This window comes from Bactrocera tryoni, chromosome 4 (assembly GCF_016617805.1).
Source record: "Bactrocera tryoni isolate S06 chromosome 4, CSIRO_BtryS06_freeze2, whole genome shotgun sequence".
In the NCBI taxonomy this organism is placed as follows: domain Eukaryota; kingdom Metazoa; phylum Arthropoda; class Insecta; order Diptera; family Tephritidae; genus Bactrocera; species Bactrocera tryoni.
The window spans coordinates 75,372,865-75,396,970 of record NC_052502.1 but is presented as its reverse complement, the minus strand read 5'-3'; the positions used below and the strand labels follow the sequence as shown (position 1 = coordinate 75,396,970).

The 24,106-nt window shown below is 35.7% G+C and overlaps 12 protein-coding genes across 15 annotated transcripts in view; 7 read left to right on the top strand and 5 right to left on the bottom strand.

The window, feature by feature from the left end:
• Positions 1–15,218, bottom strand: part of LOC120774904 (protein ORD) — a 36,198-nt gene extending 20,980 nt beyond the window's left edge. Inside the window, exons 1-7 of one of the 3 annotated variants that reach the window (XM_040104773.1) lie at positions 15,154–15,218; positions 15,023–15,082; positions 14,340–14,953; positions 14,022–14,274; positions 13,768–13,962; positions 13,640–13,708; positions 13,293–13,570 (exon numbers count right to left, since the gene is read on the bottom strand). In XM_040104773.1, the coding sequence (XP_039960707.1) occupies positions 13,325–13,570; positions 13,640–13,708; positions 13,768–13,962; positions 14,022–14,274; positions 14,340–14,953; positions 15,023–15,037 (1,392 nt within the window). In that variant the 5' untranslated portion in view covers positions 15,038–15,082; positions 15,154–15,218 and the 3' untranslated portion in view covers positions 13,293–13,324. Of the gene's footprint in view, positions 1–5,619; positions 5,917–13,292; positions 13,571–13,639; positions 13,709–13,767; positions 13,963–14,021; positions 14,275–14,339; positions 14,954–15,022 lie in introns of those variants that run through there. The other 2 variants (XM_040104772.1, XR_005705274.1) reach the window with 2 other exon arrangements.
• On the bottom strand, positions 34–2,105 carry LOC120774912. Its single transcript, XM_040104784.1, has one exon. The coding sequence runs from the start codon at positions 1,863–1,865 to the stop codon at positions 942–944; it is 924 nt and encodes a 307-aa protein (XP_039960718.1). The 5' UTR covers positions 1,866–2,105; the 3' UTR covers positions 34–941.
• Positions 2,884–5,214, top strand: LOC120774905 (TNF receptor-associated factor 6). Its single transcript, XM_040104774.1, has one exon. It carries the CDS (start codon positions 3,063–3,065, stop codon positions 4,374–4,376), a length of 1,314 nt encoding a protein of 437 aa, XP_039960708.1. The 5' UTR covers positions 2,884–3,062; the 3' UTR covers positions 4,377–5,214.
• On the top strand, positions 6,909–8,087 carry LOC120774911 (pancreatic lipase-related protein 2-like). Its single transcript, XM_040104782.1, has 3 exons — positions 6,909–6,983; positions 7,120–7,285; positions 7,343–8,087. Exons 1-3 carry the CDS (start codon positions 6,947–6,949, stop codon positions 8,085–8,087), a joined length of 948 nt encoding a protein of 315 aa, XP_039960716.1. The 5' UTR covers positions 6,909–6,946.
• LOC120774901 (zinc finger and SCAN domain-containing protein 2-like) lies at positions 8,169–9,990 on the bottom strand. The gene is made up of 2 exons (XM_040104769.1): positions 9,398–9,990; positions 8,169–9,321 (listed from the first exon to the last, which is right to left on the bottom strand). The coding sequence occupies exons 1-2, from the start codon at positions 9,902–9,904 to the stop codon at positions 8,350–8,352; spliced, it is 1,479 nt and encodes a 492-aa protein (XP_039960703.1). The 5' UTR covers positions 9,905–9,990; the 3' UTR covers positions 8,169–8,349.
• On the top strand, positions 10,166–11,667 carry LOC120774910 (guanine nucleotide-binding protein subunit beta-5). Its single transcript, XM_040104781.1, has one exon. The coding sequence runs from the start codon at positions 10,439–10,441 to the stop codon at positions 11,498–11,500; it is 1,062 nt and encodes a 353-aa protein (XP_039960715.1). The 5' UTR covers positions 10,166–10,438; the 3' UTR covers positions 11,501–11,667.
• Positions 11,524–13,069, bottom strand: LOC120774906 (zinc finger protein 568-like). Its single transcript, XM_040104776.1, has 2 exons — positions 12,460–13,069; positions 11,524–12,404 (listed from the first exon to the last, which is right to left on the bottom strand). Exons 1-2 carry the CDS (start codon positions 12,988–12,990, stop codon positions 11,697–11,699), a joined length of 1,239 nt encoding a protein of 412 aa, XP_039960710.1. The 5' UTR covers positions 12,991–13,069; the 3' UTR covers positions 11,524–11,696.
• Positions 15,219–15,291: 73 nt separating the features above from the next.
• On the bottom strand, positions 15,292–16,913 carry LOC120774908 (zinc finger protein 234-like). Its single transcript, XM_040104778.1, has 2 exons — positions 16,243–16,913; positions 15,292–16,176 (listed from the first exon to the last, which is right to left on the bottom strand). Exons 1-2 carry the CDS (start codon positions 16,678–16,680, stop codon positions 15,436–15,438), a joined length of 1,179 nt encoding a protein of 392 aa, XP_039960712.1. The 5' UTR covers positions 16,681–16,913; the 3' UTR covers positions 15,292–15,435.
• Positions 16,839–18,255, top strand: LOC120774909 (zinc finger protein OZF-like). 2 transcript variants are annotated; one of them, XM_040104780.1, is made up of 2 exons: positions 16,839–17,366; positions 17,425–17,513. In XM_040104780.1, exons 1-2 carry the CDS (start codon positions 16,917–16,919, stop codon positions 17,425–17,427), a joined length of 453 nt encoding a protein of 150 aa, XP_039960714.1. In that variant the 5' UTR covers positions 16,839–16,916; the 3' UTR covers positions 17,428–17,513. The 2 variants fall into 2 exon arrangements, with proteins under 2 accessions (XP_039960714.1, XP_039960713.1); XM_040104779.1 differs by having other exon boundaries at positions 16,841–17,366; positions 17,428–18,255.
• Positions 18,256–18,406: 151 nt separating this feature from the next.
• LOC120774907 (zinc finger protein 681-like) lies at positions 18,407–20,002 on the top strand. The gene is made up of 2 exons (XM_040104777.1): positions 18,407–18,987; positions 19,057–20,002. The coding sequence occupies exons 1-2, from the start codon at positions 18,523–18,525 to the stop codon at positions 19,801–19,803; spliced, it is 1,212 nt and encodes a 403-aa protein (XP_039960711.1). The 5' UTR covers positions 18,407–18,522; the 3' UTR covers positions 19,804–20,002.
• A 54-nt stretch (positions 20,003–20,056) lies between these two features.
• On the top strand, positions 20,057–22,087 carry LOC120774899 (myoneurin-like). Its single transcript, XM_040104767.1, has one exon. The coding sequence runs from the start codon at positions 20,149–20,151 to the stop codon at positions 22,003–22,005; it is 1,857 nt and encodes a 618-aa protein (XP_039960701.1). The 5' UTR covers positions 20,057–20,148; the 3' UTR covers positions 22,006–22,087.
• Positions 22,088–22,280: 193 nt separating this feature from the next.
• Positions 22,281–23,897, top strand: LOC120774900 (phenylalanine--tRNA ligase alpha subunit). Its single transcript, XM_040104768.1, has one exon. The coding sequence runs from the start codon at positions 22,354–22,356 to the stop codon at positions 23,839–23,841; it is 1,488 nt and encodes a 495-aa protein (XP_039960702.1). The 5' UTR covers positions 22,281–22,353; the 3' UTR covers positions 23,842–23,897.
• Positions 23,898–24,106: the final 209 nt, after the last annotated feature.

The following is a 24,106-nucleotide window of genomic DNA, read 5'->3' as shown; positions in this document are numbered from 1 at the left end:
GTTTAAAATGGTAAAATGGTAAAAATACGTCTATTTTTCAATTTGTTCATATTTTTATTTGTAAGCGATAGTGTTTAATGATGATACATATTTTCAAAGTGCAAAAATACATAAATACTATATACATATGTACATAGGTGTAATTTCTATATGCAAACGTACGCTTACAATCAATGTAACAATGTAATATCCACTTATTTCAGCTTTTTTTTCTAATTACTAAGCTTAATCCTATTAAACAGTATTGCTTTCCAGTGTCCAACTCTTTAATTTTTTATACTTCTTTTCTATTTATTTAATATTAACTTATGTATACGTTGTATGTGTTTACTTCTTTCACTTCTTATTGCTCTAAAGTATATTTTTAAGCGTATGTATTGGTACAATACAATATCGAGACAGCCGTTATGTTCTGCATTAATTTTATGGAATACCATGGTAAATAATGAGTAAAATTGTGTATGCTTAATCTTAATAAACAACAGAAATGCACATAATATCATTAAGAAAATATTGGCATGACGTCAAAACTTATTTTATTTACATTTTTGCTGTTTACAAACAAATCATCCAATTATAGCAGACATAAGGTGACAGCAATGTATAGTCAGCTGCGCTTTAGCTGTAAACCATTTGAAGTTAAAACGCGTTTACACTTCGTACATACCATAGGTATGCATTTAACGGTTTTCCATTAGCTAGCGCTGCACATACACATATAACACGCCTACCAAAACAAAATGTTTAAATCGTCTTTGTGTCTGAATTTTATTTTAATTTTATTTTCTCGATATTTCTTTTACACCTGCATTAGCTTCGTAAGGCTTCTTAAGCCCAATTACGCTCGACAAAACTGCCCAGTCTCATTTCTGCATGCCTTTTGGGACAACTTCTTCGTCGCTGCATACATGCATCCAGATTTATGTGAATGCACGTAATATTTAGTACTTTTCATTTTCTCGCACATAGGCATGTTTTCGCGTTGTTTCCTTTACGCAGTTACCTTTCGCATCACGTTCCAAACAATGCTTTTCATTACGTAGTATAAAACATTGTGATGGCACCATATTAAAGAAGAGCTGTCCGATGGTGTTCGACGGCTCGTCGTTGTTCATTTTTAGGCAGGCACGGAAACGTCGATCACAACTGCAATGCGACAATGTGTATGGTCGATAGTTGAAAATTTCGTACCGATTACTGAATGCTGATATGAAAACGGGACAATGATCATGTCGCCGGCAACATCTGTCCGCGTCCGAAGCGCCACCAAGTTGATTGTAGTTGTTGTTGGCATTATTGCCACGCCCACACCAACGTGTATGCGGCGCTATGAGCCAATCATCGAAACCGCGTCGCTTGCGACTCAATACACTATGTGAGTTGGTTAGATCTTCGCCGGTTTCAACATTGTCTATTTCGGTGTCGCCGTCGCTGTCAAATGCGTCGTACACATAGCTATTTTCATACGCGCGATCAGACCACGCCACCGCATGTGTTGGCGCATTGCCAGCCACTACGTCATCGTTTTTATCGTATGATCCATGAGGTAATAATTGCCAATTACCCAGCGCAGCAGCGCTATCTTCGTTTGTATCGCTGTACCATGCTGGTATTGCGGCGTTACTTGTGTCTGCTGTTGCGGTCGTTTCACCCGCGCTTCGCTTTTCGCCCTTATTGCTGATCTGTCTTTGGTCTGCTGGATGTTGTGTATATAAATACCGCTGAGATTGTTGCTTTTGTAACCCTTCCAATTGATTAAGGTTAAGTTCCTCATTCACTGGCAAATATGCTGACCATGTCTGCGAGCTCCAGCAGGACAACAACAAAAACGAAGCGTATAGACACAGCTTATGATATTTTTTCATAATGGTTCACTTGTTTGAAATGTATCTTATTTATTACCACAAAAAATCGAAAATAGTGAAGAAATGTTTTTTCTGTTCAGTTCCTGTTCCGCTTGTTAAAATTAAAGTTTCCGATGTATGTATGCATATACATATACACAATTTTTGTTTCCGATCAAAGCTTCTAGCACTTTCTAGCCGTATATGCGACTTTTAACAACACAAATGACACTGACTAAATGACTAACCGCCCCTTGGCCAATCATGCGTTTATATACCACTAGAACAAGTGTTGCTGATGGGGCTCGTCTCGGACGGCAAAATTCGCTAATTTAATGAAGAGTCTAGCGAACTGAGGGTATACAATGTGTGAGAACGAAAAACATGAAGAGATACAGTGAAGCTGAACAAAAGAGTGGATGAGGAGCCCTTTAGGAAAATTTCAGCATCTATGAAAAGCTTTTATGTTAATGATAGTTTTAGATTTGCGTGACAATGTTAAGTGAATTCAACAAATGTTAACAATTTCCGGACTACGCATTCCGAAATCGGAATTTCCCTTTTTGAATAGGAACATTTCGAGTGCACAGAGAGTATTTTGAAAACTAATATAAAAAAATATAGAAAGACAGCATAATAGATTTTTTCTTGTCTTTTCTTGTGCCAATTTTGACATATACACATTTCTTGAATTAGAGAAGCTGTATATGCATCATGTTCTTTGCGATACCGAAAAAACTGTACTTAAACTTGGAAGACGTCTTTGCAGTTGATTTGGAGGAAATCATTCGACTTAAAGCAAAACTTCGGAAGACCTGTCAAAGTCTGGCAACCATGGCTAAAAAGCAGAAAAAAAGAAAAAGAGCTGGAACTGTTTTCTCCTGAGAGCCGAACGCTCGGTTTCGCACTCTTTAACTTTTTAGTATCTATGAAAAACTGATTCGGCTTAATATTTTTTATAGCATACTCAATAACCTGACACTCTAGTCCACTGATAACTCATTAAAATGCAGCCATGTCTCCAGAAAAAAATCGAGACAAGCAACTGTCAAAGTGGTGCACATAAGAAAATCGATAGGTACTCATAAACATTCCTTTAGTCTATTTGCAGATCTTTTATGTTTGCACTTTTTCAAAATTAATTTGTTCACTCGCTAATGAAGTGCTAGTGTGTGTCTTTTTTTTTAACACTTTCTGTGTTTTTTCTAATGTTGCAAGATGCAAAATTCACAAACTAATACAGGTAGGCAGGCCAGACAGCAACAGCAGCAGCCCTATCAACAGGGACACTCACATCATCATCACCACTACACAGAAAACAACAAATCACCATCGTCTATACCGCCCAATTCGTTAGCGATCTCCAAGTCATATGTGCCCGCACCAGCTTCCACGACCTCGGACGACACCGACTTTCATGAATCGGATGCACGTTATGAATGTGCTATTTGTATACACTGGCTTAATGAACCTGTGATTACCACTTGCGGTCATCGCTTTTGCAAATCTTGCATAACGAAATGGCTTGACAATCATAATCAGTGTCCATTAGACAATACCGAGCTTTCTATTGACCGTATTTTTCCGGATAATTTCACTAGACGTGAAATAGATCAAATCAAACACAAATGCCCCAACTCGCCATTGGGCTGTGCGGTGGTGGCATCGCCCATAGAAGTGGATCGACATCTGCCGACCTGTCCATACAGAAGACTAGAGAACGCTGAAGAAAAGTGCCCATTTGCCAGCATAAAATGCGACTTTGTTGGACGTCCTGAAACCAATGCACTCGAAGAGCATCTCAAAGAAGACATGCCACACCATATGCAACTAATGTTGCAAGCTTTCCAACAAACAGCCATTTCCACATGGAATCCACAAAAACCAACAACTGCGAGTAGTGCGAAAGTAAATGGTGTGCTACCACCGCCACCACCACAATATGCAAACGAAGCAGACGAGCAACTCATACAAACGATGTACCACCGCATTGTAGTGCTGGAGCAACGCGTACGCGAGCAAGATGTAAAATTGGAAAATCTTACAAAGCAATTGGCTATTCGTCAACAAATTGACCCACGCTATAGTAACGGCACAATTGTATGGGAAATAACAAATTTCCGCAATGTTGTGGAGCAATTGCGCGCCGATGCCAATAATCTGCTTTACTCACGAGATTTTTACACCTCTCCGCATGGCTATCGGTTTTGTGCTCGTGTCAATATACAGCCTCGACACTTAAACTTACTTAGTTTACATGTGCATTTAATGCAATCAGAAAACGATTACCACTTGGATTGGCCATTTAATGGACGCATCAAGCTGTGCATGATACATCCAACAGATGCCAGTCTTTCCCAACATGATACAATTATGACTAAGCCCGAAGTGATGGCCTTTCATAAGCCTCGGGAGCACATAAGTACGCGTGGATTTGGTTTTGTGGAATATGCTAAGATAGGGGATGTCATGCATAAAGGCTTCTGTGACGATGACAAGCTGGTAATCAAAATACAAATTAATATAGTATAAGCTTAGTGAGAGAATATTATGACAAAGCAACTGTGTACACTACAAATTGTGAACGAAGTTTAACGCGGATCTATAAAGCGACTGCACACTGAATGTATTAAAAATAGGATAAATAGAAGTTTATTATTTGAAAGTTACTCTTTCCATTCCCCAGTTGCAGAACGATATGAGCTTTATCAATGGTGAACACACTATTTTCAAATATTCAATATGGTAAACCACAAATCATTATTTATATTTTGAAAAAGGATATAATATTAAAAAAAACTTTCGGAGCTTAAACGCATTTAACAAGTATACAACTCATATATTACATATACGAGTATAAAGTGAGAATTTAACAAAAACAAATATTTAAGTAAAGTGAGATACAATTATTTGGCACTATATACTATAAAAAAGTATGGCACGATCATAGTTAACCCACTAATTTGTATAAGCCAAAAATTATTTTGAAAAAATATATGTACGTAAATATTATAATGTATTTTTTGTAAGAAATTCGTAAATTTTTGTGTATGGTGTTGTGTTATTAATTATTAGGTAGTATGTCTTTTTATATTATATTTTATAATAATTTTTTGTTACAATTATTTAATACATCCAGAAAATATTTATACATACATACTTATATAAATACGTACATAAAATACATAGTTGTAACACATTTTTAGACGGTATGTTGCCCTTTTTGGGTTTTTGTACGGCAACTTAACTCACTCCAAATTATATACAAAAGCTAAAGTAGAAATGCAATACTGAACGTATTTTATGTACCATATTATAAAATATACATATGAATAAATATTAAAATTATAAAAAAAAATATAAATTTAAATATATTTTAATTGTATTATTAACAAACAGTCGGGACAGTCGATAGTCAGTCAATTCACTTCATGGGTAACCGAAAAATATTTGGTTAATTAAATATGGTAAAGTACCTTATACATATTATTTTACTCGTTTAACAAGTCAGCCTTCAGCACTGGACACTTTTTTGTATGCAATTTTTATTCAGTGATTTATATATGTACATATGTGCTAAAATAGTTAATCCTTATCCAAAGTGTTCGCAAGAAAATTTATGGATTTTTACCGGTTTGTAGTCGGATCGTAACTGATCAAACCGTAATCAATTGCTAAAGCAACGTTTTCAGTATTTTTTACTAATTATAAGATTTTCAGCATGAAATATCCGATATTAAAATACTTTTTAATATAATATTATTTAAACTATTACCTGAGATCCATTCCAGTTCCTACAAATATTAAAAATTTGTAGAAGTACATAGCAAGATTTGAATGCCTGTTGAATTAGTGTCTTTACCCAAAGAAATTTAACTTCCGAAATAGCTCCATTTGGCGTTGCAATTTCACACATTTTATAGGTTATTTATTGTACCAATTTATAACACAGGTATTACTTTCCATTTTGCTAATTTTTAAATGATTTACAAATATAAATTACCGTTTTAGATAAGAAGAAATAGAAATACGCGCTCTTAAAAAAAATTAACGCGCGAAGTGTCAAATCACACACAAAAAAGCAGTGTTGTGAAGCGTGTTAAATTATAAAAATTAAATAATGTTTCTATCATCATAAAGGAGAAACCCTGGTACAAGGTTTCTATTGCACATAAATGCACATAACGCACGCACAACACGACAAAAATAACTCTACTGTACATTTTTGACAATACCCGCCGGAATCGAAAAGAAAACTCGGAAGTAAGCCTTGCTAGAATGCTTTCACTGGATTTACGTTTACAAATGTAAAGCAATTGCACAATTATGGAATTAAACGGTCTACTATTTGCTGAATCACTCAACTATCAAGAAATATGAGCGTATTTTTGTTTTAACGGTTTCTCAATCCCCGTTATTGAGATAAACCGTTAAAACAACAAAAACAACATGAACGTATTTTTGGTAGCAATAAAATCAGATACTCTTATATGAATAAGTATCGATATGTACATAAACCCATCTAAACATGTACGCATATGTGTACATATGTATGTTCATAAGTATAATTTCAAATATTTGTTTCTAAGAGCGCTTCAATTGTTGACTAAAATAACGAATTTTATAAATGAAAGTTTAACTAACATATACTATGTACAAGAGTGATGAAATCAGAAGCTTCATAAATCATCAATAAGAAAGGTCCGTTAGCTATTCCCCTTGTTGTGAAATGTATGTGAAATCTAAAATATCTATGCATATAAATATACATACATATGTATGTTTCAGTATACTTGCAAATATTTTTTTCTAGTAGCTCATAAATTGTTGACAAAAATCACGAATTTTATAAATGAATGTTTAACACGTGCACGTGATGGATTCAGGAGATCCATAAATTACTAAAAGTAAAAGGTGGTCCGCTAGATATGTCCGTTGATTTGAAATGCATTGGAAATCTAATCAGTTTTACTTGTTCAACTGTTTTGATCGACTATCAGATTAGATTTAGAAAGAATCTTTTCTGACTATATATAAGGCCTCTTCTCGCACAAAATGTGAGTGGACTGTTGCCGTATGCCGATCTTCGTGATTAGTTAAGCATGAAGGTCTTGCTGGTATTGCTTTGCAGCTTTTTAGGTAAATATAAATCAGAAATTAATAATTGGTTATTTAAAATCCTTTCGGAATTTCCCATCGTTTCCATGTGTTTTTGTCAAAACTTCCTCCATATAGCATATCCATAAATTAATAATATCGATATTGTATTTAAAAGCTACCACAATTGCCCTCCCATTGCGCGAGAGCTCACTGGATACAATCATCGCAGGTACGCGTTTTTATCTATACACCGTTTCAAATCCTGAGGAACCGCAAGAAATTCGTATTAACGATGCTGATTCGGTGAAAAACTCCTACTTCGACAAAAGTCGTCATACAAAGTAAGTCAGTGCCTTGCTAATTAATGAAATTTGCTCAATAGTCCCACCATAATGTAGAATAATAATTCACGGCTGGACTGGGTCTTACTTAACTAAACCAAATAAAGAAGTACGGCATGCGTATTTAACACAAGAAGATTATAATATAATCTCCGTCGATTGGAGTACTGATGCCGCGCTGAGTTATATATCATCGCGTGCAAAAGTGCCCGTTGTGGGTGAAGATATTGCCGATCTATTGGATTTCTTGAATGAGCAATTTAACTTTAGTTATGACAAAGTAGTTCTGGTGGGTCACAGTTTGGGTGCACATGTTGCAGGTTACTGTGGTAAGATTGTGAAACGTGGAAAGATTGCTGGCATTGTTGGATTGGATCCAGCATTTCCGCTTTACAACTATAATGATCCCAGCACGCGTTTATCCACTGACGATGCCAAATTTGTGCTGAGCATACAGACGAATGGTAGCTTTAAGGGATTTACCCAACCGATTGGATCAGCAGCGTTCTATCCGAATTGGGGACTTAAACAACCCGGTTGTGGTGTTGATTTAAGTGGCACCTGCTCACACGGACGTAGTGTAACGTTATATGCCGAAGCCTTGAGAGGTTACGTTTTTACACCGCTTTACGAGTGTTCAAGCTATGATGACATAACCGCTAAAGCTGGTTGCAATACAATTAGAAGAGATGTGCAAATTGGGGATCCATTGCGAATTACACAAAAGGCGGGCATATATTACTTTACAACTAATGATGAATCGCCTTTCGGCATTTTGGGTGATAGAAGTTTACAAAAATAAAGCGTAGACTACGTAGAGTCTGCGCCAGCTATGGGAATTATTTATTTATACTAAAGTAAATAAACGTTTTACATAATAATCTATGTATGTCAGAATACTTGATTTATTTTAAACGGACGCGTGTTACAGTTAATTGCACACGCATTTCTTAAAGAGGGATAGTCTTACACTAGCATAAAAATGTAAATTTTAAAATTATACCCAAAACATACACAAACATATTTGTGTGTACCAGTATTATTGTAGTAAATTTTCCATAAATCTAATTGTTGACAGTATCTATTGTTGAGCCGGTCCCACTCAGCACACCAGTCACACCCAACAGTGCCTCCCCTATTGAGTTAACTGGATCGACTACCGTACCAAGTGCCACACCAACACCGCTAGCAAGGCCCATATTGACATTAGTGCCACCAACGCCAACATTCACACCAACACCAACACCATCTGCAACAATGGGACCAGGTATAGCGCTAATACTGGCGGAGGTATTGCCTACAATGCTCCTACTTAATGCGGCATCGTGGGTTCGCATATGCGCATTCAATCCACCGGATTGCGCGAATGTTTTACCACAAACTTTGCATTCATGCTTCCGATCTTTAGAATGTAATTTTTTGTGTACGCGTAGCGATTTCTTTCGCTGGAACGTTGAGCCGCACATGTCACATGCAAATGGTCGTTCGGTACTGTGTGTCACCGCGTGCACATTTAAATCGTGGAAACTGTAAAAAGCTTTACCGCAAACTTCGCATTTTGCTGGTCGTTCGCCTGTGTGCCGCCGCATATGCGCTTTGTATACGCCATGATCACGACACCGTTTTCCGCATATCTCACAAACAACCGGCCTCTCGCCGGTATGTCGCAACATGTGTGCCTTCAGCTCTTTATCAGTGAAGAAGTCATTGCCGCACTCCTGACATTTGTGTGCCTTTATGCCGGTGTGACGTATTTTATGTCGTTGCAGGTTACCAGTTTGAGAAAATTTTTTTCCACAAATATCACATATTATGCCAGTATGCTTCCACTTGTGGGCACGTAGATTTCTTTCAGCTTTAAAGCATTCGCCACATTCATCGCATTTGAAATTCAACTTTGGCTCTTTCGATTTTTTTGTTTTTGGATTATGTGTTTGTCGATGATGCGTTAGCATGCTGCGTTTGGTTTTATACGAACGCATACAGTCTGGACATGGATAAGGAAGTGAATCAATGTCATCTTGCGGTTTTGGCTTCTACGATTCAGTTAAAAAGAACATTTATGTACAAGAAAATAATCAATTTCTCATTATTTACAAGCATTAAACTTACCTCGTCGCCCGACGAATCTTGAGGTCGCCAATCTTCATCTTCGACATCACTCTTATCCTCCAACGACTTAGTGTCACTGATGTCGTCAACATCTTCAATTTTTTTCTTTTTGCGTTTGTTTTCCGGTTCAACTATGTTTACTCCTAGATTTTGTAAGTCGACAAAGTCGAAAGGCTTTTCATCAACTACTTCTTCAGGTTCCGAATCTGGAGCTTCATAACCGACTGAACCTTCACCGTGGTCACTAAGATATTCTTCTTCGCTTTTGATGGGATCTACATCAATTTTAATGCTATCACTTGTACTTGTATCTAAGGTTGGTTTTTCCACTTTTTCGGGTTTGGGCGTTAAGTGTTCTTCTTGAAAATGTTGTGGAAATTGATCAAACGCTACGTTCGCTCCGCATAAACAGCACGCCACATTGTAGCTATTGGAGCTGAGACAAAATATTTCTCCACATTTGAAATTATGAAATTTGCTCGTATCCGGCGGCAAAAGTTTTAACATTTTCGAGTTTAATATTAATGAATAATATTTTCTTTAAGTCCAATAAATGGCACTATTTTGAGAAATATTAAAATCCACGACAACAAAAAAATTACTTGTTTTATTAGCAAATGTCAAAAATATTATGCAGTGTTTCCTAGTCCCACACCGTGACTTTCTGCGTGGTGCCAAGTTTTATAATCATGATTTTTTTTAACTAAACTGTTTTGAAATATATTCCAGAGTTTTTAATGTTTATTCTTCTTAATTTTTGTGTAGAAAATTTTTAAATATTTGTAATAATTATTTGAATGTGATCCATTATCATGGGAATTAAACATTCAGCTTATACAATCAAGCACATTATTTATTACGGTATAAATAGAGTGCGGCCATTTCAGTGTATTCTGACTAGAATATTGTTTTTGTAAACAAATATTGATTTTTGTGTATTCAAAGTTGTATACATAGGATCTGCAGCAAAATTCCGAGCGTTTCCTATAAAAACTATTTCTATCGCTGGACTATCTACATTTAGCAATATTTTGATGAATAATGGCAGACTGTGCTCCAACACCTAATGCCAGTGATAAGATGGCCAGCTTGTTGAAGGAAGCGGAAAATTTGAAAATTAAACTTGAGGAAGAACGTGCTAAATTGAATGATATTAATTTATGGACTGTTGCAGAACGGCTCGAGCCCATTGCTTTTGTTAATATAAAACCACGCAAAGTACTCAAAGGACATCAGGCAAAAGTTCTTTGTACAGATTGGAGTCCAGATAAGCGTCACATAATTTCCTCATCTCAGGATGGCCGTCTCATCATCTGGGACGCATTTACCACAAACAAAGAACACTTCATTACCATGCCCACCACTTGGATTATGGCATGTGCATATTCTCCATCGGGCAATTTTGTTGCTTGTGGTGGTTTAGACAATAAAGTTACCGTATATCCTATAACGTCAGATGATGAGATGGCTGCTAAAAAACGAACAGTTGGTACACACACTAGCTACATGTCCTGCTGTATTTATCCAAATTCCGACCAGCAAATCCTCACGGGAAGCGGTGATTCTACATGTGCTTTGTGGGATGTAGAAAGCGGACAATTACTTCAGAGTTTTCATGGGCATTCTGGTGATGTTATGGCGATTGATTTAGCGCCAAATGAAACCGGAAATACATTCGTTTCTGGCAGTTGTGATCGTATGGCCTTTATATGGGACATGCGTTCAGGACATGTTGTACAATCGTTTGAAGGACATCAGTCAGACGTTAATACTGTCAAATTTCATCCTAGTGGAGACGCCATAGCAACAGGCTCAGACGATAGTAGCTGTCGTTTGTTCGATATGCGTGCCGATAGGGAAGTAGCTGTGTTCGCTAAGGAGAGCATAATTTTTGGTATTAACTCAGTGGACTTCTCAGTGAGCGGCCGTTTACTATTTGCCGGATATAATGATTACACAGTGAATCTCTGGGATACGCTTAAATCGGAACGTATTTGTCTTTTATATGGTCATGAAAATAAGGTATCCTGTGTGCAGGTGTCACCAGACGGCACTGCATTATCCACTGGCAGTTGGGATTACACCATACGCGTATGGGCATAAGTAAATATAAACAATGTTATGAGTATTTTTGTAATGTATGTTTGGAAATTTATATTATTTATTGCGCTTTGATTGTAAACAACGTTGTTACGAGTATTATTTTCTTAAATGTTAATGACTTAATGTTGCTTAATATATTTAATGAAATAAATCTAATGTCACATGTAGCGAATTTTCAATAAACATTCTTTAAAAATTAACTAAGTAAACTTTGTTCCTCTGCTTTGTGTTGTCGCATATGCCCCGCTAGTCCTGCCATCTGCGCATAGGCACGGCCACATAATTTGCAAACAAACTTTTTAATACCCAGGTGCAAATGTTTGTGATGGTAGAGCGCTTTGCTCCGTGAAAATGATGCACCGCATACATCACATTTATGTGGACGCTCAGTAGAATGCATAGGCTTGTGCTCGTTTAATAATGAGGCAGAGATAAAACGTCGGCTACAGATAGAACACTCAAAAGGTTTTTCTCCGGTGTGTGTGCGCTTGTGTACAACCAAAGCATCCTTTTGTCGTGTACGATAACCACAAATTTCGCATATGTAGTTTCGTTCATCTGTATGAATTTTTTGATGCACTTTCAGACGTGATGAAGTAATAAATGCTTTGCCACAATTTTCAAAATCACATATAAATTCCTTTATACCCTTGTGTGCTTTCATATGTATGCGCAGTGAACGAGAATTTTTATAAGCACGCTCGCATTGTGAACACTGAAAACCTATGTGTTCTTTCCGCACATGTGAATCTAGTGAACGTTGCTCTACAAATTCTTCTTGGCATTGGTCGCATTTGAAGTTTTTTGGTCGCAGGTGTTTCATGTTTATATGCAGCTTCAATATACGTTCTGTAGTATAACGTTTTTGGCAATGTGCACATGAGTACTCTTTTGGCTTCCTAGGCTAAAAAATGTATTACTTGAAAGAAATCGTTTACTACGGCACTGCATCCAATTACCTTTTTTAAAATGTGGTTATCATCATCTCCTCCTTGACTATCTGCCCATTCATCACCATAAAATTCTTCATTTTCGATCTCGTTCGGTTTAACATTATCAATAACCAAAACTTCACCATATTCGCTGATCGTGTCATTATCTGCCGTTTCTATCATTTCTGCTTTGATGGGTAAACTTTGTTTTTCGTTGGAAACGACTTGTTCCAAAGCACGTGCGGGTTGCACGGCAGTTTCCACTCTTACACCACATTCATCCAATTCAGCTAGGTATTCAACATTTTCAAACTCCTCATCTTTAATACATTCTTCCAATTCACCGTCCGCGTCGTTATCACTATCACTGTCGTTTACATTGCCTCGAAGGTGTACATTTTGGTAATGTAACATAAAATCGTCAAATTCAAACAGTTTCATTTTGCAAAGCACACAAATTATAGTGAAATTCACGTTATCATAACAAATTATTTCGCCACAACGTATACTGGTTCTATTTTGTTCATAACTTGTTGGTAATGTGCAATTCCGCATCATTTTTCAAACACAAAAACTAAAAAATTTACTGCTATGCGATATTGATAAGCAATTGTTTATTTATTTGCACACCTGACAAACAACTAGCAGTGCTGCCAAATTTGTGTTGTGTGTATTTTCCGAAAACACACTTGATACATATATACATACATGCATATGGAGAGAACGTAAATTATATACGTTCTCTGATGTAACAAAACTTTTTAAATTCATGGATAATTTGTCTTAATGGCTTAAATATTTTGCTCATATAAATAAATTTTGCGCGTTTTATATCTACATACTTAGGTATATTTACTTACCGCAATTTTTTATAAATATTTTGATTCACAACTTATGAAAATGAGTAACTTTGTAAGCCTGCTTGCAATTCTCTTATGAATTGCTCACTGCTACAGGAACTCTCGCGTTCCTCCACTTTTAATTTCCATCTATCGCTACATTCATCTTTGTAGCATTTGATTAAATTTCCAGATACGGGCGTAACTGGCAAGCCGCCAGGATAGTCAATAATAGCAGTTATGCGCATTTTATTACAAGCTTTTAAAATTTGTTGTAAATAATATTTTTGTGGCCAAACCTATTTATAAAAATAAATAATTGTATACATAAAATATTTATCTATAAATGCAAAATGTGAATATCATACCTTTTGATCATTTTCAATTTCCTGTAAATAAGCCGTTACTACGAATTGCATTGTCTGATAATCTTTAACCTAAACCATAAATTATTAAAGACATTTGAGCTACAAAAAAATAAAATGTTAGCACTTACATTCTTCAATTCTTCTTGTAAGTAGACAACACCCCGCTTGAGGTGAAAACACATGACCAACTGGAATGCGATAAATAAGAGATCTTGGATTGCGTGATCTGCGTCTGACCATATATATTCTCTGCACAGATTTTGATTCATTGTTTTTAGTTTTATGCATGTATATACGTTTTTAAATTGAAAGTTTTCAACACTCTAACATAGAATAAGAACCCGTTACTATTATATATACTGAATAATAAAAGAAATATTACCACTTCTTGCACTGATACATAACGCCCTTTGTATGGGATTAGAAACCATACTGTATATTCCATACATGTAATAAACTCAAAAGTAATGCGTACATCATTGAAAATCCTTAGGGCGTCGTCCGCAATCATAACATCTAAGGCGGTGTGTCCAATAATGCAGCAGGTAGTTAATTTGGGCAATAAATCGCACTCATTGTAACGATTTTTTAAAAATAGTTGCACAAAATAACCAAATAACTTTGAAATTTCTTCCCTTACAATGATAAGCAAAACTTTATAACAGCTGCATGCATCACCTGGAAGTAATCATATACTTACTCTCGATTCATAGCACCATTCAATTTTGTTGCTATAAACTCCATCCAATTTCCGGTAAATCCGCCACGGGATATTTCGGGCTGACGCAAGATGTAATCGATGTTCGTTTGAAATTTCACCTGGAATTCGTAAACACTACTTTTTTTCTTTGCACCTGCATCAATAGTGTATTCGATCGATTCAGGACTATACCGGAAATCACGGATTGCCTCCACCCTATGGAATAGTTGCTGCTGCCTTTGCAATAAATGCGAGTTACGTAGCTGACGTTGTTTACGTCGCTGTTCGCGATTTAGTGCCCATTGAGATGTACATGGCGCATCGCTGTCACTATCACTTTCAAAATTAGTGTTGTCGTTCTCCAATGGAGTTGTTGTTTCACAAGCTTCTTTTGAAATGAGCAACACTATACGAACATAGCCCTCATGCAGATTTTTGAATTGAGTTAACGATTCAATACTTGCATATTGACCACTACAAATTAATTTAATACCAGTACTCACTGTAAGGCGGAGTGGGCAGTCGTTACTGCCTTTTACAACGTAAACGGTACTTTGCGTTTGTTTGAAATGTAATTTCACATGCGCACAGTTGAGTATATTACTAATCTCTATCTGAAAAGAAAAATATATATTCATTAATACCATTAAGTTTTTTTACAATAATTAATATTATGGAAATACCTCTTCGAAAAACATTTCCGCTACATCTGTCAAACCGTTTTAACTGAATTGCAAATCCAACTTCCGAAAAAGAATATGTACAGTACTATACAAAAAATTGGTAAGAAAACAGTGCGTACAGAAATTCTTACCATATGACGTGAACTTTGAAGCATTTTGTTGTTTTTGCGCTTAGATACATACACCTAAATAATTCGTCATAAATACATAATTATTTTTAGAAAAAAAAAATTTTATTCGTTATAATTATTTACAACGAATTGCTTAGATCTATATAACTAGCTGTCAACTAACAAAACATTTTTAATAGTATTAATACCCTATTTATATACAATAAATAAAAATTAGTAACTGTTTTAATGGTCAAATAGCAACTTAACATCTTGTAGACATGCAGTTGTTTCAAGAATTTATCAGCAATGGCCCTGCTCCCGGTGTCGTCTCATATGACCAGCTAAACCCGCAAGCTGCGCATATGCTTGTCCACATAATTTGCATTTAAACTTCTTTTCTGCGAGATGCAAAAAATTATGATGGTATAGCGATTTTGCTCTTGCAAATGAGCGTCCACATACTTTACATTCATGTGGTCGCTCTGTGCCATGTGATGCTTTATGCTCTCTAACTGCCGATTTAGATACAAAACATTTGCCGCATTCATCACAAGCATACGGTTTCTCACCTGTATGTGAACGATAATGCACTTTAAGCATTTCCGGTACTCGACACGAGTAGCCACATATGTCACATATGAAATTCTTTCCTTTTGTATGGGTGCGTTTGTGAGCTTGGTACTGACGGCGTGTAAAGAAACTTTTCTTACAGTTCTCATAATCGCAGACGAACCGTCGTTCCGTTCCATGTGTATGAGTTTCCATATGTCGCAACTGATTTGTTCGCGATGTACATCGTTTATCACAATACATACATTTCATACCACCATGTTCTGAAAGGCAATGCTCCTCTAAACTTCGTAATGTTTTAAATTCTTCTATGCATTCATCACATTTTTGAAGTTGAATGGTCGCTATTTTCTTACTCTCAAAATTATGTATTTTTGCCAAATGTGAACGCAAATAATTGGAGCTTTTGTAGATACGGGAACATATTTCACATTTGAATGACTCTGTTTGATCTTCACGCTTTTTGTTTCGCTGGAATGTGAAAAACTCGTGTTTATAAATAAATAATTGGTACACTTAAAATTTCTCTAAGAATACCTTTCGTTGATGTACAGGTGGTATATAATCTTTGTCATCAAAATTATTTTCCGTATCACTGTCTGAATCATCAGATAATGACTTATTGTCACTCCATTGACTTATACGTAGGTCTGACTTTTCCTTTTCTTCATCCGAAATGATAAAGTCGTGCTCATCCAGAAATTCAGCTTCAGCTGTAGTATCTTCAAAAATTGGTTCATCCTTCACATTTGAAGTCAGGTGTGGTGCTACTTCAACAAATATTTCTTCTGTTTTCAATAAGCCCTTTTCGAGGTGTTCATTCTTGCAGTGAAGCAAGAAATCCTGGTAGTCGAATGCTTTGAGTTCGCACAGTGTGCAAATAATGATAAATTCCGTTGAACTGTGACAAAAAATTTCACCACATTTTGCATTTTCAGTTTTGTCAAATGTTGTGCTTGGTAATAATTTGAGCATATCGATATTTATTTTAAATTTTGTTGAATGCTATTGTAAACAAATTCAATTTTTATCCACTTCTCTTCATTCTTTTTAACTCTTATTTACGTATTACGTTCACAATAATATTTGGAATGCTTATTTGTTGACGATCAGCTGATTAAGACTTTTTATTGCACTTGTGGAATAAAAAAATATATATCTCACACTGGTGTTTTGCCGAAATCAATTTTTTTCGAGAAAATTTAATCAATATGCTTAAAGCGTTAAATAGATCTCAAACGTTCGTACAGTTGGTTGATAAAAAGTGTGCTGAAATATTTTTTCGCAAAGAGAATTGTTTTACAATAATATGCACATATTGCGAATTAAAAACTTTCAGTTTCGAAGAGTATCTACTGCATTTCAAAAATGTGCATCTTACAACAAACAATTCATTACAAAGTAATGCAAATATTGAAACAGTGGAAATAAAAATCGAAGACGGCAAAGATTTCGAAGGAACTTCGAATACCGAGTTTATTACTCTAACAGAATTACAGGAAGTGCCTTTTTCTAATTCAACCAATTTATCCTCTCCTTTTGTTGTCAATGACAAAATAACCTCTGATGACTTAGATGAGCACAATGAATGGCTAAATGATGAAGAAACATTTAAAACTGATGAAGAACTAAGCAATCAGGGTTCTGAATATATACCAAGGGTATGTAGTGTGAAACTATCTACTTACAAACATACATATATTAAATTGTCAATTTCAGTAGATACTCGAACCTGAGCCAAAAAAGAGTTTAACAACAGCGGAATTCATATGCAAGGAATGCTCTAAAAGTTATAAATTCGCAAAAAACTTAGAACGTCATATAAAAAAATGTCATAGTGAAGAATTACAATATACATGTGTTCGTTGTAAACAGAATTTTAAGGATGAGCGATTACTAAACGCACACCTTCGAAAAAAACATTCTGGATTTCCATGTGGTGAATGCGAGAAAGTATATTCTAGTAAAGAAGCTTTAAATATTCATCAATACAAGCACACTGGTGTACGAGGATTCCATTGTAGTATAGATGGCTGTGGCAAATCTTTTTTTAATCCAAAGCAGTTATCGATGCACACACGTTATGTCCATCGACTTGAAAAAAATTTTGTATGTGAAATATGTGGATTTCGCACAAAAGGTCAACCTGCTTTAATTGTGCACAAGCGTTCGCACACTGGAGAAAGGCCATTCGTTTGTAATTTGTGTGGTAAGGCATTTGCTTCTAAATCGCTTTTATGTGAGCACGAACCATCGCATTCAAATGAGCGACCACATGTGTGCGATGTCTGTGGACGAACGTTTGCGCGACCAAAAGCACTGTATCATCATAAACATCTTCATTTGGGCGTAAAGAAATTTGTGTGTAAACTCTGTGGCCGTGCCTTTGCACAAATGGCTGGGCTTGCTGGTCATATGCGGCAACATAAAGCGGATAACTGTTAAACATCAATTTGTAATTGAATTGCAATAAATTTAATTTGTTGTGCTATTCACAATATGAAATTGGTTTTGAGTAAAATTTGATTAGTTTCATAATAGTTGAACATAGTCGTTTTAAAGTTCATTATTTTATAAAACAATTTGAAAAATACATTTAAAATCATATCCTTAATTTACTACATACATTGTTTTTAATACCCAGATACATATGTATACTATACTATTACAATTTTAGTATAGATTTGTACAAAGGCGACACTAATTAGATATGTATTTGTTTTATGTCAACAGAGAAAAACAGCTGTTCACCACTGGTTTTGTCGTTTGTAAACAAATCTAAAATTTGTTATTTAGTAGTGGAGATTGCACGCAAAAATGCTTAAAATCGTTAATGCTGCAAATAATTTCGGTTATAATCACTCAAAGTCCAAATGTGCCGAAATTCATTATCAATCTTCAACATTTTCGATTTTATGCATTTTCTGTGGTTTGAAAACGCTTGCGTTTTCTGAATTCTGTGAACATTTTAAAAAACATTGTGAAGAATTCACGAACGAATTGTCTGACACAGAAGTATTGACTTTTAATATTGAAAGCAACAGGACGACAAATTCCAATTGCAAGCACGATCCATTGAAATTAGAAGCCGCAGATATCCCAAATGATTCGGAAGTGGGATTAAACATTCTTGGGACAGCCAATCAAGGAACAATCATAGTAGAACATAAAAACGATGAAAGTCTTACTGTTAGTCAGTTGTTTCGGCGCAAACCAGTATTTGTGGGACTACAATATAATAAAAATATTGTGAACAACAAAATAAAAGAGGAAGATACTGGTGTAAGTTTAACAAATATTTGCTCAGATTAGAACGGCTTGAAGTTAATTATTATACTTTTTAAAATATAGGTGAACACGAAATCTACTAAAACAAATTTGGTAGATTGTTCAACTTATAAACGGACTTCAGGTCATGAAAACACCAGTGAAAGCGAAAGTGATCATACAGATTCAAACCACACAGAAAGTAAGGCAAATGAAAGTATTGATTGGACGAAATCCTACGAACCAAATTTGTTAAAAAATAGTGACAAACGTCCTTACAAAGCACGTAATACGCCAAATATGTGCACATATTGTGGTAAAACTTTTCGACGCCGTTTGCAGCTGGATACGCATTTAAATATACACACTGGTTCCAAACCACACCAATGTGAGATTTGCGGGCGTCAATTTCGTGCAGTAACAACATTAGCTCGTCATCGCAATACCCACCAAAATCGCTCCGATTTCTGCTGTAAGTTTTGTTCGAAGTCTTTTTCACGGCGAGCAGCAATGATAAGCCACGAATTGCGCCACACACAAGAGCGACGCGTACCATGCGACGAGTGTGAAAAGCTATTCTACACGGTTAATCAAATGGATACACATAAACGAAAAGTTCATCATATGACGGATGATGCATCCTTACCATTTCAATGTAATTTGTGCACAAATCGCTATCGCAGCGCCTCTATGTTAAGTACACATAAGTTAAAAAAACACTATAAAACAGCAAAAATATTTTGTGACCAATGTGACAAAAAGTTCATTGATGAAGCTCAATTAGAGGCTCACAAAACTATACACAAACCAACTCTTAAACATAATTCTTAACAAATTGGTACATAAATAATAATTTAATTACTTTCTATTTCTGTCGTTGAAATATCATCAGTCATCAAATATCTTTCGATTAATTTACCTATGATTTGAAAAAGTTGATATTCCATTATAATTAAAAATTGTATGAAATGCAGTAGTTTTTCATATAATTAAGGATTGCCCTATTAAAATAACAAGTTTCAATTGTGAATGATCTTATTATTTTTCAATTGCAACACGTAACTTTGGTAAAGAAGAAGAGAAATGTGAAAATGTTGATTTTTATTATTGTTATCATTTAAAGAACAAATTGCAATTTTCTAAAAGTATGCATTATTGGTAACTATTTATTCAAGAATGAATACGTCTGATAATCAGAACATAAGTGACTTTTCTGTTCTTGAGGACTCTGTTGACAGTGATCCAACCACAAATCTAATCGAGGACGATATTCAGTGTGGGCTTATATATTTCAGTGAGGCAACAAGAGTTCTGAAGTTTTGTTGCACTTATTGTGAAAAAGTTAGCGAAAATATAAATTACTTTTGTCAGCATTTAAGTGAACATATAAACGATGATGAAAAAGAAATCTTGCCCCAAGAATTCAATGCTGGCATTATGCCTGAAGATTCTATGGATGACGACGCATCAGCAACACGCGAGGCGGTAGTTTATGGAGCTGGATCAAATCAATCTCTGCTACCATGCGACTTAGCTGGTTTTGATGAATCGAAAATGGTTGTGGAGGAATTGGATGAAGCGGAGGAAATAGCTGCAGAAGTGGAAGCTGAAATGCGTCAAGAATTAGAAGGCGTCCAAATGTATGCAAATGATGAAAATAGTTGCCCAGAAGACTTCTTTGGTTACGTACGAACGAATGAAAATCATTTGAAAACGGAAAATCAGAAAGAGGAACAGAAGTCCTCCAATGACTTTAGAAAAACTTCAAAAGGACACGATAAAATAATGCAATTTAAAAATTCCAAAAAGAAAAAACGAGTAACTACAGTAAAGGTGATTGCTTTGAAAAATAGAGTAGCAGAGCTTTATGAACGTATTAAGCTTGAAGAAGAGCGCCGGTCTCGAATTAATACTACAAATTCTGAATCTTGCGATGTACCTATGGATGAGGAAAAAAATGTTGTCGAAGAAAATGAAACGACCGTTGAAGAAAGTACAGAACCAGTCCGCCATATAATTGGCGAAACGGTTATTACTCTGCTCCCACAAACTGAATCGAAAGTTGAACTATCCACATTCAGCGGTAATGTAGTGCCAATGATAAATAACATAAACAGACAAGACAGCACCGATGATAAGACAACTTGTCCTGCTTGTGGAAGGAAATTTAGAAGTGCCTTTAGCCTTACAATTCATAAGCGGACACATTATCTGGAATCTGACAGCAATGTAAAATTGGCTCACAAATGCTCCGACTGCGATCAGTTGTTTAATAAAATTCCGGATTTAAAAGATCATATTCAACAAGTTCATTATCCTGATGGATTTATATGCAAAATATGCAATAAAAAACTTACAAGTCTCACCCTTTTGGAGACCCACATGAGAAAAGTGCATCTTTCGAGACCATTTAATTGTGAAATTTGTCGAAAGAACTTCGACACCCGCGATCGGTTTGAGGAGCATGTTAAAGCGCATGTATCCGGTCAACCATATCGATGCCACATATGTGGCCGAAAATACAGTACAGAATGCATACTTAAGCAGCATCTACGTAGACACAAAGAGCAAATTCCTCAATGTTGCGTGGTATGCGGAAAGATGACATTGCGTATAACACAGCATATGAAAATTCATGCGCCGAGACCGAAAAGGATACTAAGTTGCAAAGCATGTGGTAAAGTTTTCAATTTCAGTTCAGGTTTGAGTCACCATTACAAAGTAATGCATAAACTACAGAAATCTCCTACGAAACTGAAGCAAGAAAATGAAGCTCAAATACCAACTGATCAAGAGGAGATCAAAACAGCATTAGTGGAATTGAAAGAAGAGGCAGAAATAACAGAAAACTCTGAAGAAATCATACAAAAAGAGGAAGAGGCAAAACGAGTTATCGTCGAACTTATACAAAATGCGACGTATACTTCATTTTTTCCGGAAAATTTTAATAGTTCGATGGATTCTGGGCCACCAATTGCACGTGAAGAAACGATTTCGGCTGTAAATAGCATTGTAAATGAAGAAAACTCATGAAAGAAGTAATGTTTACAAATTAATTTGTAGAAATATTTTGTATGTGTTGGTAGAATAATGATTATAAAAAAAAAACTTAAATAAATATCAAATATAAATAAAAGTGTCCCGATGATATAAAATCCGATTAATCCTGAAAAGTAGAATACAATAACGGTATTAGTTCAATATTTGATTTGGATGTATAAATTGCTCGTACTTTCAATATTCAAGTGGCAACTCTTACCGTACGTCAAAATTGTCATATCGGCTCACTAATAGCAAAAAACCTTGTTAATTTGTTGGCATCGGCAAATAACACGCTGTAATTTATTAATTGCAACTAACAATTGTTTAAATTCTATAACAATGCATCCAGATCTTACTGAGCGTATTTTGCAGCATTTAGAAGGCACCGATAAAGTTAGCACCATTGAATTGGCAACATTGTTTGATGTAGATCATCAGAAAATTGTGGGTGCATTGAAAAGTATCGAAGCTCATGGAGATTTGGTAAAAGCAGAAGTAATCTTAGTGAAGAGCTTGGAGTTGACGGAGGAGGGACAGGCTGTAATGACGAGTGGTAGCCACGAAGCAAATTTATATGGTACTGTGCCATTGGAAGGAGTTCCTCAGGACGAACTTATGAAGAGCGGTCCAAATGCTAAGATAGGCTACAGTAAAGCGATGTCTCTCGGTTGGATATTTTTAGACAAATCTGTGAGTCCACCACTCGTCAAAAGAAAAGTGGACAAAATCGAAGATACAGTAAAGAAATCTTTGGAAGAAATATCTAAAAACAAAACTGATCTTCCACCACATGTTATTAAGGAATTTAAAAAGCGAAAATTGTTGCAAGAGATTACAACGAAAAGCTTTATTTTAAGTAAAGGACCGGAGTTCGCAACGACGTTAACGAAGTTGGAGACAGATTTAACTGTGGATATGCTAGCAAGTGGTTTGTGGAAAGACCTTAAGTTTAAATCGTATAATTTCGATGCCTTGGGTGCTGCTCCTATGAGAGGTCACTTGCATCCTCTACAAAAAGTGCGTACTGAATTCCGACAGATCTTTTTGGAAATGGGCTTTTCAGAAATGCCTACTAACAACTACATTGAGTCGTCTTTCTGGAATTTCGATGCGCTCTTTGTGCCACAACAGCATCCGGCGCGAGACGCTCAAGACACATTCTTTATAAGCAATCCGGCAAAAAGTTATAAGTTTCCTCAAGAATATATGCAACGTGTACAGGAAGTACATTCACGCGGTGGTTATGGTTCAACTGGTTATGTGTATGATTGGAAATTGGAAGAAGCTCAAAGGAATACGCTGCGCACTCACACTACCGCAGTAAGTGCACGAATGTTATATAAATTGGCAAATCAAGCGGAAGGTTTTCGACCCGTAAAATATTTTAGTATTGATAAAGTGTTCCGAAATGAAACATTGGATGCAACACATCTTGCAGAGTTCCATCAAGTAGAGGGTGTAGTTGCAGATATTGGTCTAACACTGGGAGACTTAATTGGCACATTATATGAGTTCTTCCGTAAACTCGGAATTGAAAAGCTGGAGTTCAAACCTGCTTATAACCCCTATACCGAACCCAGCATGGAAATCTTCTGCTTTCATCCAGGTCTTAATAAATGGATTGAGGTTGGAAATTCAGGAGTTTTTAGACCAGAACTTTTGTTACCTATGGGTTTGCCAGAAAATGTTAACGTAATTGCTTGGGGTCTGTCATTGGAACGGCCAACAATGATAAAATATGGCATCAACAATATTCGAGACTTGATTGGACCTAAAGTTGACTTGAAAATGGTAGAAGAGGGTCCAATTTGTCGTTTGGATAAATAAATAAAGATTTTTTTGAGTGATTTGAAAAAAAAACATGCAAACATTTGAATGTATAATTATATAATTTAATAAAGAAAAAGTAATTAAAAACAGTTCTTTATATTCCGTTCATTTATGTTAAATACCTTAAATTAAAAATATGAAGTCAAATATTTAATTTGAAATTTATTTATTGAAAAAAGCGAAACTTTTTGATTAAATATATGATAAATGAACAAAAAAAGTTTATGTGTGTAAACTCCGACAAAGTTGCAGAGTTTAAATA

Excerpts from the sequence above, each read along its gene's own strand:
- LOC120774912 (XM_040104784.1), bottom strand. The coding sequence starts at position 1,865 with ATGAAAAAATATCATAAGCTGTGTCTATACGCTTCGTTTTTGTTGTTG.
- LOC120774905 (XM_040104774.1), top strand. The coding sequence starts at position 3,063 with ATGCAAAATTCACAAACTAATACAGGTAGGCAGGCCAGACAGCAACAG.
- LOC120774911 (XM_040104782.1), top strand. The coding sequence starts at position 6,947 with ATGAAGGTCTTGCTGGTATTGCTTTGCAGCTTTTTAG. Across the intron at positions 6,984-7,119 it reads ATTGCTTTGCAGCTTTTTAG|CTACCACAATTGCCCTCCCA; the intron begins GTAAATATAAAT and ends TGTATTTAAAAG. Across the intron at positions 7,286-7,342 it reads GACAAAAGTCGTCATACAAA|AATAATAATTCACGGCTGGA; the intron begins GTAAGTCAGTGC and ends ACCATAATGTAG.
- LOC120774901 (XM_040104769.1), bottom strand. The coding sequence starts at position 9,904 with ATGTTAAAACTTTTGCCGCCGGATACGAGCAAATTTCATAATTTCAAA. Across the intron at positions 9,322-9,397 it reads AAGATTCGTCGGGCGACGAG|AAGCCAAAACCGCAAGATGA; the intron begins GTAAGTTTAATG and ends ACTGAATCGTAG.
- LOC120774910 (XM_040104781.1), top strand. The coding sequence starts at position 10,439 with ATGGCAGACTGTGCTCCAACACCTAATGCCAGTGATAAGATGGCCAGC.
- LOC120774906 (XM_040104776.1), bottom strand. The coding sequence starts at position 12,990 with ATGATGCGGAATTGCACATTACCAACAAGTTATGAACAAAATAGAACC. Across the intron at positions 12,405-12,459 it reads ATAACCACATTTTAAAAAAG|CCTAGGAAGCCAAAAGAGTA; the intron begins GTAATTGGATGC and ends TACATTTTTTAG.
- LOC120774908 (XM_040104778.1), bottom strand. The coding sequence starts at position 16,680 with ATGCTCAAATTATTACCAAGCACAACATTTGACAAAACTGAAAATGCA. Across the intron at positions 16,177-16,242 it reads CACCTGTACATCAACGAAAG|CGAAACAAAAAGCGTGAAGA; the intron begins GTATTCTTAGAG and ends TTCACATTCCAG.
- LOC120774909 (XM_040104779.1), top strand. The coding sequence starts at position 16,917 with ATGCTTAAAGCGTTAAATAGATCTCAAACGTTCGTACAGTTGGTTGAT. Across the intron at positions 17,367-17,427 it reads GTTCTGAATATATACCAAGG|ATACTCGAACCTGAGCCAAA; the intron begins GTATGTAGTGTG and ends CAATTTCAGTAG.
- LOC120774907 (XM_040104777.1), top strand. The coding sequence starts at position 18,523 with ATGCTTAAAATCGTTAATGCTGCAAATAATTTCGGTTATAATCACTCA. Across the intron at positions 18,988-19,056 it reads TAAAAGAGGAAGATACTGGT|GTGAACACGAAATCTACTAA; the intron begins GTAAGTTTAACA and ends TTTAAAATATAG.
- LOC120774899 (XM_040104767.1), top strand. The coding sequence starts at position 20,149 with ATGAATACGTCTGATAATCAGAACATAAGTGACTTTTCTGTTCTTGAG.
- LOC120774900 (XM_040104768.1), top strand. The coding sequence starts at position 22,354 with ATGCATCCAGATCTTACTGAGCGTATTTTGCAGCATTTAGAAGGCACC.